The 12,350-nt window shown below is 38.0% G+C and overlaps 1 protein-coding gene and 1 non-coding gene across 2 annotated transcripts; one reads left to right on the top strand and one right to left on the bottom strand.

The window, feature by feature from the left end:
- The first annotated feature begins 8 nt into the window (after positions 1-8).
- trnan-guu (transfer RNA asparagine (anticodon GUU)) lies at positions 9-82 on the top strand. The gene has a single exon. It is a non-coding gene; the product is annotated as a tRNA-Asn (tRNA).
- Positions 83-1,804: 1,722 nt separating this feature from the next.
- Positions 1,805-7,418, bottom strand: LOC103360744 (pyrethroid hydrolase Ces2a-like; the record flags this gene model as incomplete). The annotated part of the gene is made up of 3 exons (XM_008286636.1): positions 7,341-7,418; positions 4,977-5,247; positions 1,805-2,225 (listed from the first exon to the last, which is right to left on the bottom strand). Coding segments are annotated over exons 2-3 (685 nt in total), but the record flags the coding sequence as incomplete, so codon positions are not given.
- Between the last annotated feature and the right edge of the window lie 4,932 nt (positions 7,419-12,350).

The raw sequence follows: 12,350 nt of genomic DNA on the forward strand, positions 1-12,350 counted from the left end.
CTACAGATGTCTCTGTGGCGCAATCGGTTAGTGCGTTCGGCTGTTAACCGAAAGGTTGGTGGTTCGAGCCCACCCAGGGACGTTTTGTGCTTAAATATCCAGATAATATCACGGGAAATATGACGACTGTTACAGATTACAGAAAACGACATAATGACTTCTTGAAACCAATTTATCACTCATCTAATGGGTTTTCTCAGTTCGAACTGGCTTTGTAGCAAGATCATCTAAGGATGACCTGCATGCGTCATTGTTCTTGCAGCCAAGGCTTCCAGCTCAGATGCAGCTGTTTCCCAGACAGGCACCCCCACCTACCCCTTTCCCCCCGTACCAGTCCTGAACCCTAACCCTTCCACTGGTCTCTGTCCCCCAACAGTCAGACAATTGATACCAATTGCTCCTACTGGTCCCCTTCCTTTTCCTCCGACTTGCAAGGCCTATAATCGTACAGTTGAAAAAAATAAATGGCGGCTGTGCAACCAGCCAAAGAATCGAGAAACTGGCCAGTTTTATGGTCATGTGTCACTGCAGAGTTAATGATAATATAAATGTTTATCAATGATGTTGAATACGAGACGATGGGTGAACATCATTTATGGTTGCTGGTATTGGAAAGTTTCAAACTTGGTTGGCTGCTGTTGTTATTATTATATTGTATATTATTTAAGCTAATCATTTATTGTATTGTGTTCTTTTATTATTTCCTAATTCATGTTTTTTTATTTCATTGATTTTGTATATAGCATCATATTAAATTAGTTGATCTATTTTTTATTTTTTTATTGTGAATAAGGTCTGAATTGTATATATTTTGTAGTAAATTTGACTTGTGTTTCTGCACTAGTAGCTTTGATTGTTTTTTTCCCCCCACAGATATCTGCCAACAAGTGGAGTCAAACTGTTTGCAAACTCAAATCAAAATTTTTGCACTGTTACGCCCCCAGAATAAGGCAAAATTTCCAAAGCTCTGGTCATAATTCAGTATTGGATAGATATGTATGAGCTACATCATTTTGAGATTCTAAGACAGCACTAGTTTGGCAGTTAGCATCAAAGTAGCCAGCCAATTTGCTGTAATTTCTCTTCTTAAAATTAACAGATATGAAGTGCCTAAAACTGTACCTTATTTAAAATCTTCCCCATTGATGTAGTGTCTTCGTCCTTCTCTTGTTCTTCTAATACTCCAAGGAAGTCTCGTAATATAAACATGTCAAACACCATCTGTGTTGAGTGCTGAATCTCCTAAACTGCATAAAAACAGCTTTTCTTCAACTACAATCTAATTGTGAGGAAGAGGAAAAAGTCACAGGGAGCCACGATCCTATTTAGGGACCAATGCATGACTTTTGAACACTTGTGAAACAGAATCAAAAGAATAACCGTACTTATTTATGTAAGATCAGCTGCACAAAGAAGCATTTGGTACAGGAAATTGATGGCACTCTCTCATCCAATCAAAGGCCGTGTTACTAAGTGGTGATTCCTGTGCAAATAGCCCACTGACAAACATGATTTAAGGCATCAGTGCTCTGTCCTGAGCTTTTAAAAACCTGCTGCAATACAAAGTGACACTAAAGGTCGAGATAATGTGTGAAGATAATTCTGTCTTGAAGCCTCAGCCTACAAATATGATGACAAGCAGCACATATTTTGTTGCGGACAATCCATAAAATGTATACTGACTCTAGTATACCTGATAATTATTTAAAATTAGATCAAGAAGCAATCGAAGTATTAAGACAGACAACAGCAAAAATCAGGAAGTTTGGCGGGCAGTAAAACCAAACATCCTCCACTGACCGACCTGAGGTGTTTCTTGGGGAACCTTCTCTCAGCATCTCCAGAGCCATGAAGCCAAAGGCGTTGAGTCTGTAGTTGAAGCTGACGTAAACCATTTCCGTGTCGGCAGCGAGCTTCTCCGTGGGCGAGTATCCTGTCTCCCCTCCACTGAGCATGTGCAGGTATCCTCCGTGGATCCAGACCATGACGGGCAGCTTGGCGCTGGGCTGCAGCGAAGGCGTCCACACGTTGATGAAGAGGCAGTCCTCCTGGCCCATCACCTTCCCTGTGATCGACAGCGGCCTCACCTGAGGACACATGCTGCGGAAGCGACCGGCGTCAGTCAACGTACTCCGGCACACTGGATCTGCTGGGGGAGCCCAACGCAGGTCACCGACAGGCGGAGCGGCATAAGGCATGCCCTTAAAGGAGAAGGCTCCATCTTTCTGCATGACAGGAATTAAAAAGTGGCATTAAATGGTGTTTAGTGGCGGTTTATTCGAGTGGATCCAAACTTTTTACGGTCTTCAGACCTAGTCGAAATTTTCAGATTTTTGTGCTTCTCATGTTCCGAGTATTTAAAGTTTGTTTAACGAATTGTAACCGCTTCTTCAATTGCTGTTTTAGGCCTTCATCCATCTGATTTTACATTGCTCTATTTAATGTGAAAACCTTTTCATGTAAACATCACAGAACCACTGTTAATGGCTTAGACTAAAGAAGACACCTGTAACAATACATATAAGCAGAAATTTAATTCATTCATGTCAGTGAAAACTTAAGATATTAAAATTCACAATTTTCCCTATTTTTTTATTTTTTCAGTTTTACGTCACATTTAAATACAAATGTTTCTATTGTTTATATGGTCCACTTGGTTGTAATGAAAAAAAAATCAGGACTATGAGACACTTTTATAAATTAATGCCGTGCCTGCATTTATCCTTTGTGAATCAACACCATTGAAAGTGAGGTTTGTTCCTCAATGAGTTCTCTGAGGTTTCAAATAAATCATACTTGTATATATTTGCAGCTCGGAAGTAACTCATTTTCATTTGTAGTATTTGAAACCTGCATTTTAGGGCTGCACCATACGTCATTTCAGTGTCTTCACTGCATTGTGCACATGTGTATTAGTCATAGTAGTAATAGTAGTAAGGCGAATTAACTCAAACACATCACATCAAGACTTTGTTTGCTGCTCGATACCAAAAAAAAAACAAAAAAACCCTGCAGTCTTTATTTTAAACGACTAATCAACAAGAGAAGTCTGTCTGATAGAACATCATTTACTCTGATGTAAGGGTTCTTAAGGTTTTTTTTTGGTTTTTTTTTTAGCTTTATTTGAAAGACGTGAAGTTTGTTGACATTCAGGCTTCACATGTGTACAGCAAAATGAGCGAGGAACAGGAGAGAAACACTGGAAAAAGAAATTTGCTAAATGAGACAGTTGTATGGAGATATTTCAGCTACAAAAAGGACACTATTGACCAAAAGCAGGTACTCTGTCAGCAGTGTTTTGCATTTTCTACCACTACGCGGACCTACATGACTAATTTGACTATTTAAATCAGCACCATAAAAAGTGTAAAGCCAGATCTGAATGTCATCCAAAGTAAAAACTACTTTAGATGCCTTAACAAAGCTTTTTTAAAATTCTTTTTCATTTTCGGTGCACTCAATGTACTCCTCATTCTTCACTCAAGCATTCTAGGATGAGCAGTTCTCAGCAAAGGAAGTCATTCAAGTCATCTGGTGAAAATTCCTTTTCCACAATGGAATATATATCATACAAAAAAAAGCATCACATAGTCCATTGTTTCCCTAATATTGTGCAGCTTTACTGTATCTGTATTATACTTTTGTTTAAGTTAACGAGCAACTTATAACGAAGCTGCAGTCATCCACACACCGGGGTACTGCAGGGAGAGGTGCACAAGTTCTCACTTCTTTGCTGCCACTGGTCTAAGTTTATTTTTATTGTTTTCAGGAATGAAAGGTTGCAGTTTGTTGGGCTGATAGTGGATATGTTTTAAGGTAAACGCACTATCAGTTAACTGTAACAATTGTTGATGACTTATTTATTTGTAAAATGACTGAATAACAATACGTAAGACGACATTTGTTGTATTTTAGTAATCAAATTCAAAAATCACATTCGCTTGTATTCATTAAGCTCAGTGTCAAGATGTTTCCGTCGATTTTCTTCTGTGTTTCTGTGATAAACCTGGTGTATAAACTGCCGTCACTACTGACTGGAAAGATGCTTGAGAATCTAAAAATATCATCCAAGCTGTAATATTATCTAAACTCTCCTGTCAGGGAAACATCATGAGTAAACAATTGCAAACAGTGTTGTGATCGTAGGAAAAGATAAACATGTTTAAGCAATGCTTCAGGTTAAAAAGTACACTATTCACCTCACATGGATAGCACGTTTCCCCTCCTGCTGCAGCTTTAATAAGCAGAAATAAGAAAATACCAAGCTGCACTTTTTGAGTATTTCTGCAGAATGAGCAGAAATCCAAGCTGTGGTGTCTTGATAGGGAAGTGAAAATGAGGATTACATTTGTGTTGAGGTCAACTATGGACTCAAGTAGTTTGAAATTGGCCTTTTTTTCTGCTTTCAGTGAGTTAAATGGAGTTTTGTTTTGGAAAATCTAGTTTTAACAGGGAGCTGCAAGATGGTGCAGTTGGTAGCACTGTTGCCTCGCAGCAAGCACCAGGATCTTTCTGCGTGGAGTTTGCATGTTCTCCCCGTGCAGCGTGGGTTCTCTCTGGGTTCTCCAGCTTCCTCCAACAAGGTCCAAAAACATGTTGAGGTTAATTGGTGATTCTAAATTGTCCGTAGGTGTGAATGTGAGTGTGCTTGGTTGTCTGTCTCTAAGTGTAGCTCTGTGATAGACTGGTGACCTGTCCAGGGTGTCCCCTGCCTTCACCCTAAGTCAGCTGGGATAGGCTCCAACCCCCCCGCAAGTCTCATGAGGATTAAGCGGTATATAGATAACAGATGGATGAATAGTTTTAAAAGGTTTTTCTAATGTTTTGTGTCTACAGATACTGCATCTATCTACAATAATTAAGCATGTATGAAAAGATGACTGTGAGATTGTGTGCTATATCTTGTATTTATGGTGGTTTACAGTATTTTTTTTTTTTTTTTTTAAGGAAAAGCCCAATAAGCAGTTTAAACTCACATGTCTTCCTCTAAACTCTCCACAGTCCGTCAACACCTGGGCGAGGCCTGGCGGCAGCGTCTGAGCCACATAGCCCAGGTAGGTGGCGAGCACAAGCAGAGCGAGGACGATAAGGCAGATGAGGAAGATGCAGCGTCTGGACAGCACCAGGACAGGGCTGATGTAGTGCCTGTGCCGGACGTACTGAACCTCCTCCTCTTCCTCCTCCTGCACCAGGTAGCGGTACTCGGTCCTCTCCGGGACCTCGAAAGCATCCTCATTCATCTTCACTCTGGGACAGAAAACAGAAGTTAACTTCACCTCAGACAACATTAAAGTGGGATTTCTGGGTCTGAAACGTCCTCCTTCCAAACCTTCCAGACACACGATGTGGGTCGTCTGCATCCGGCCATTTGCTGTAATTTTCCAAAACTAGCAATATGACATTTACACGCACAACCGATGATTATTTTAATTGTCAATCGATCTGTCTGGTCGATAAAATATTAGAAAAAGTTTTCAAAAGCTCAAGACGACATTCTCGGATGTCTTGTTTTGTTAACATTCCAAAAGTATTCAGTTTACTGTAAAGGCGAGGAATGAAAAAGGAAAATATTCACAGTTTAGTTTAATTAATAATGCCGATCAGTTGATGATTGAAACACTTGGTAAATATTATAACAGTTGACAATCAATCAATCAGTTGTTGCAGCTCTGGTGTAAACAATGATCTTTAAACTGTTTGTAACAGTAGATTCTGATGGTAGATGATGTGCCATCAAGCCGTTGAAGAAACTAAGAAACTTGCTAAAATTATGTCACATACATTGTAAGTCCGTGTTTAGTTAGTTATCGAAATAGCTAAACTGAAAAAAAAAAAAAACACGACAAGCCCTCATTAGCAAAATCTCATTGGCAAAACCATTAGGATGCCTAATTCAGGACTTCTTGTCTTCTTGGTTAGTCTCTACAGGTAATACATTCAACTAAAAAGCACATGGTGATATTTGTTGTTTACATTTTTCTGATTAGTTTCTTACCGATTAGTTATTTTGTTTGGTTTTTGAGAAGGACTTGAATGGTCATTTTGTGCATTAAAATCTGTGCTGCATATATATTTTGTCAATTTGTTTGAGAGGACAGGTGATACAGATTAAAAATATTTAAAAAGTTTTTCAGCTTTCCTAAAGTTTAATTCAAGCAGCGTTAAATAGGATGAAAGCATCACAGCATGATGCTGCCGCCGCCATGCTTCACAATAGGGATGAGCAATGAGTTCACCAGGCATAGTGCTTGGAGTTCTGCACAAACGGTCCAAGTTTTGGACCGAAAAAAATATTTTTTGCTTGTGTTCTCAAGAGTTCTTAAAATGCAGTTTGACAAACTCCTAACATCATGTGTCTTTTACCCATAAAGTCCTAATTTTTGGAGCACTGCTGAGATGGTTGTCCTTCCAGCAGGTTCTACATCATTAAGAGGTATTGATGAGTTTTTGGTCTCAGGTCGACTCTATGAAAAGTCCCTGTGTTTCTTCCATTTCATTTTTATTTAAACCGTTCTGAAACATTTAAAGCTTTACAAGTTGTTTAGTTATCTCACCCTGATCTATGCCTCATCACATTACTATTATGAAGATCTGCAGAGAGGTCTTAGACTTTATTGCTTGGTGTACATCCTGACATACAGCGTGGATTGTTAGTCCTTGAGGTGAGTCTTCAAACTATCCAATCCTTTCAGTTTGCTGCAAGTCGACTCATATACTCATATACAGTATTTACTTTTGATTAGTTTAATCCAATAGGCTCTTTTTATGCGTGTCTTTCTAATATTCATTCACAAAATAACACAAAAAACAATATTTTCCTCTGAAATTGGGTGAATTAGTAGTAAAACGCGATTATAAAGTAATAATACCACAGTAAATGTGTACGTGACCACATGTCCTAAACAGACACACAGCAAAAAGGAAGAAGAAAAAACCGCGAGGGAGACAATTAACGGACGCAACGACCAGACAACATCTGACAACACAGTAATACACGGTGTTCGTCTAATCTGCAGCGCTGGACAATGACATTTCTATTTATATCTGCTAACTTTTGGTAAAATATGAAATTAATTTCAGGCACGTCAGACTGTCCGGTGGCTTTCTTATGCATTAACTTTTAATGAATGACCCGAAAACTAAAATTAGAAGTTGAGTAAAGAAGCTAAACCAGCAAATGAAACGGAGCTTTTTCCGCTAGTTGTTGTCAAACTTCATTTCCAGACATGCTCTAATTCACAGTTTTTCTGCCGTTTCCTAAACTTCGTTGATGCTCGACAGCTTAAAAAAAACACAAACAAACTTTTAGAAACAGCTGAAAGTGCCGTTTTATTACTCACCATGTCCTAAAAACTCCGACAGGATGCGAGAATGAAGTCCACAAACACAAAAGTTGACGCATTTAGTTTCCAAACAGGGCGGAGTGCGCATGCGCAGAGCCTGTCCAGTTTTTGGACATTTAAAGGGACAGTACCAGTAGTAACGGTTGGCCTGTCAGGTGCACAGATGTACACGAATGTGGCAAAACACACAGTAAACAGCGTGTTTTTTAATTGTCCCCAGAATAATAATATATTTCAATATTAAACATAGAAATACATCTAAATAAATATTACCATGCAGAAAAACGTAGTTAGATTGTTTTACATTGAAATTTAAAAAACAAAAAACCTGCCTCCATAATAATAACTTTTTTCAATAATGAAAATACAAGCTCATATAAATAAATATTAAAATGCACAGTAAACAATGTGTGTTTTTTAAAAATTGTTCAACACTAAATAAAATCGTTTTTTAAAATCCGTCACCAAAATAATAACTTATTTCAATATTAAATATATGATTACATCTAAATAAATATTAAAATGCACGGTGAAAAACTTAACAAGTACTAAACAAAATAATGATTGGTTAAAATATGAGATGTATTAATATATAACAGACAAAAAACATCAAAATACGCAGTGAACTTCAGAAAAAACTTTAACGTTGGAAGGCTCTTTCATTATCACGTGCAATACTTTGTTATAAATTGTGATATAATATCCCAGAAACATTGTAAGTATTACTGCTTACTTTTCGAATCTTGTCTTACTTTATTTTGAAATATTGTACCATACTGTGTATAGATTTTTCTTGTTGTTGTTATTATTATTTTTATTGCTTTTCTCATTCTTTCACACTGTATTTATTCGGATATTGTGGAATTTATTTCTGAGCAATATCTGGCATGAGGATGAACCTCCATGTGAGTAGATTGTGTTAACTTTTCTGAATAATTTGTTTTTGATTAGTCTTTGGTTTGGTTACTGAGAAGGACCTGGATGGTCATTTTTGCATTCAAATCTGTGCTGCATATATATTTATAGATATTCTGTCACCTTGGTTCAAGGTTCAAAGGTTCAAAGATTTGATTGTCATTTTCACTGTGCATTTTCATGCACAAGAGAACTACATTTCGTTTCTCGATCAGTGGCTGCAGTGCAATAGAACCATCAATAAAATAGTTTACATCACAATAAAATATACACATCATAATAAACTAATATAGTCATAAAGTCAGATAAAACACTGCCCAATCTGATCTGTCAAAGTGCATAAGTGGCTTGACAGGCTGTCAAGGGTGAGTGTGTATGTGGGGATGGGGGACAGTCCATTTATAAGTCTTACAGCCTGGGGAAAGAAGCTATTCAGCTTCCTGCTACTTTTGCAGCTAATGCTGCTGTATTTCCTCCCTGATGGCAAAAGGGACAAGAGGTGGTGGGAGGGGTGGAGCGGGGCCATGATGATGGAGGTGGTTCTACTGATGCAGTGCTGCTGGTTTAGCTCCATCAGGCAGGGGAATGGGGCACCAATGATTTTGCTGGCTGTCTGAACCAGTCTGTTTAGTCACTTTCTGTCTTTGGCGCTGCAGCACCCCAACCAGGTGGTGAAGCCATAGGTCAGGATGCTTTAAACGGTGGCCCTGTAGAAGGTGGTGAGGTGTGTGATGGGAAGGCCTGTTTTCCTGAGTCTGTGAATGGAGTGAAGCCGCTGCTGAGCTTTTTTGAGGACTGCTGAGGTGTTAGTGGTTGGAGTGAGGTCATCATCAATGTGAACCCCCAAGTACTTCACACTGCTGACCTTCTTCACAGCAATCCCGTCGCTGATGAGTGGTGCATGATCCTGTTTGCCAGCCCTCCTGAAATCGATAACAACCACACTGGTCTTGTTCACATTGAGGAGGAGGTTATGGGAACTGCACCATGAGCTCAGCTGTTTCACTTCTTCACTGTATACAGACTCGCTGCTGTCCTTAATATGGCCCACCACTGTCGTGTCATCTGCAAACTTCAGGATGTGGTTGCTGCAGAATCTGGCAGTGCGGTCAAAGGTGAGCAGGCCGAAGAGCAGAGGGCTCAGGACAGAGCCCTGTGGAGAGCCTGTGCTCACTCTGATGGTCTTTGATGTGTGGCTTCCCACCCTAACTGTCTGCTGTCGCTGAGTCAAAAAGTTGTAGACACAGTTACAGATGCTGTTGTCCACCTGTAGCAGCTGAAGCTTTTCCACTAGCTGCTGTGGGATGATGGTGCTGAAGGCACTTGTGTCAGAGAGGACAGGAGATACAGATTAAAGGTTTTTTTTTTTGTTTTTAAGGTTTTCAGCTTTGCTAAAGTTTAATTCAGGCTTTATTATATAGAAGAATCCAGCAACTGCAAATGCACTTTTAAAAACTCTTTAAAGGGTTAACACTCAAACCTGGATTCACGCAGTTAATGTTAACCTGTTACATAACTAACCGTCTGTAGTGAAGGATCTGCTGCTTCATCACCGTCCAGCAAACCGGCTCATACCGTCGGCTCTGTGTGCGTCTGAGGAAATGCAAACTGTTTGTCACAATCAAGCTCTCTGGAGGCTCAGAGTCCAACAGAGCAAAGGTCACTACGACCAGAGGGAGGCATTTTTAACCCTATAAATACAAAGTGAAAGCATTCAGATTCTGACCTGTGCACTGTTTACTGATGTTCTAAAGTTTAAACTCACTTACACTTTCAGTTACAGTCATGTTTTGTATGTTTCAGTCGTTCACATCATTCTGACCTCTAACATTATACAAATGTGACTGTTTATTAAACTACAACAGCTTGAATTTTCACAACAAAAGATGCAATAACAATGTTGAGGGTCGCTGTACGTCACATGATCTGTTTGCTTTGCTTTGTAAACAGTTTATTTCATACATTTTAAATATTACATAAAAGATTAGGAAGAATTGGCAACTTTTTAAAGATTTAGAAAATTAACTTCATATTAGCGTTTAGCATTTTTAAAATCTGTCCTAATTACAAACCTAATTTATAACATTTTATGAATCCTTTAGGAGACTTGATTGACTTTGAACTTAATGAAAATTGCATATTTTAATAAAATCTTATGCTACTTCACAGCATCTTGTCTGCAGCTGCTGCAGCACTTTTGCTGTTTTTTGTAACTTCATGCATGATTCAAAATCCCTAATTGACTCTTAAACATCTGTGTTGTCTGAATGTAACAGTGTTTCAATGTAATTAAATACATTTACTTAAGTTCTGCACTTAAGAACAGTTTTGAGCTGCTTCTACTTTGCTTAAGAACTTCTATTTTCTGCTACTTTAATTTACTCACTTATTTATTTCCTAAAATTTAGATGCAAATGTACTTTTTACTTAATTTATCTGTTAACTTTAGTTGACGATTTAGTTATTTAATACAAAATATCAACAACAGTACATTAACTCTATTCAGGATTTTTGGGGTCTTTTGGACCCCAGGCCATTTGGTTCAGGTGACAGGCATTGTTTTTTTTTTCTCTGTTTGTTTGTTTTTTTTAGGATTTTTATTTATTTTTTTGAAATATAAAGGGACATTTGTCATGCATTTGGAATCAAAAACGTATCAGAAAATTTATTTAACACAGTATAAAAGTATATAATGAATACCAACATACCAATATTTTTGCACATATTCTTTCTTGGGATTCAATGGACCTTGAAAGACCTTCTACGTATGGCAACATGAAAGTCCTGAATAGGGTTAAAGCTGCACAGTTATTAGATTAAGACTCAACTTTATTAAGAAACTTTACTGAAATCAGCTTCATCTTCACCAGCTGCAAGTGGCATTTATGCAAACAAGTAAGAACCAATAATATTTTAGAAATAGACATTGTTCTAAAATGAACCATTCTACATGAGGAATATTTTGACTTTTGGTGTGTTAAGTATAATCTTTATGCTTTTACCTAAATTTGGATGCATGACTTTTCCTTGTATCAGAGTCTTTGTACATTTCATTTTGCGAATCATCTGTTTTCTTGAGGTGTTTTCACATCTCATTTCACCTCAGAGACAAACAGCCTCACCTGGATCTCTGCTCACTCGTCAGCCTTTCAGTCTGTTATTCATTGCAGTCAGTGAACGGCCTCCACAATCAGCACTGAGACGCTGGAAGAAACCACCAGAGTGACCGAAACCACGTGAGTGAAAATCAGTGGCATCGATGCTGCAATTAAATGCTCTCACTAACGGTCTGATCAGAAGAATTGACTGAGAGTCCTGGAGGCCTGATTTATTCCCCGTCAGCCATTTTAACTATTGATCTGCATCGAACAGGAAGCGACGCCTTTAAACACCTCAACAACAAATGGAATAATTACTCTGCTTTAATGCTTCAGTGTCAGTTTAACCACTGAGACCGCAGCTGGAGGGAAGCTGTGTGTTTGGTGTTCAGCTGTATAATAAAGTCAGATTTATAAGTTCTGGTTTGTGTTTGTTTGAGTTCAGCTGTTTGACTTTTGGAAGTGCTGCTTTAAAAGCATTTATTAGCACATTGTCTCACTTTTTGGCAGCAGCAGAGCCAATACGAAGGTTTTAAGGGAGCTGATATGACATCAGGGACGCTTATAAAACAGGACAACTTCAACTGCAAACAAGATCACTTTTAACAGCTGGTTTTATTATGGAACTGTTTCATGTCATCTCTGTTGGAGAAAGCACCGCTGAGTTCATATAAAGGACTGTAGGACAGTTCACTGACTTTGCAATGAGTACATTTTCAAGGAATTAGTTTTTTTTTACAAGCGACATTTATTTATTTATTTTTTTTACTGGATCGATAATTTAACAAAACAGAAAATCAGTAATATATATATATATATATTTTAAAACATTTAATTCACACAGTTTTTCTTTTTTTGCTGATTTAAATATAGTTAAAAAATCATTATTATTATTATTATTATTATTATTATTATTTTGCACTGATTTATATGCAGTGTAAAATGGTGTACTTTGTGGCCAAATGTTATATATATGAAAAACCCAACTAACTAC

The sequence above is a fragment of the Stegastes partitus genome, unplaced genomic scaffold (assembly GCF_000690725.1).
Source record: "Stegastes partitus isolate 25-593 unplaced genomic scaffold, Stegastes_partitus-1.0.2 Scaffold461, whole genome shotgun sequence".
Lineage (NCBI taxonomy): Eukaryota > Metazoa > Chordata > Actinopteri > Pomacentridae > Stegastes > Stegastes partitus.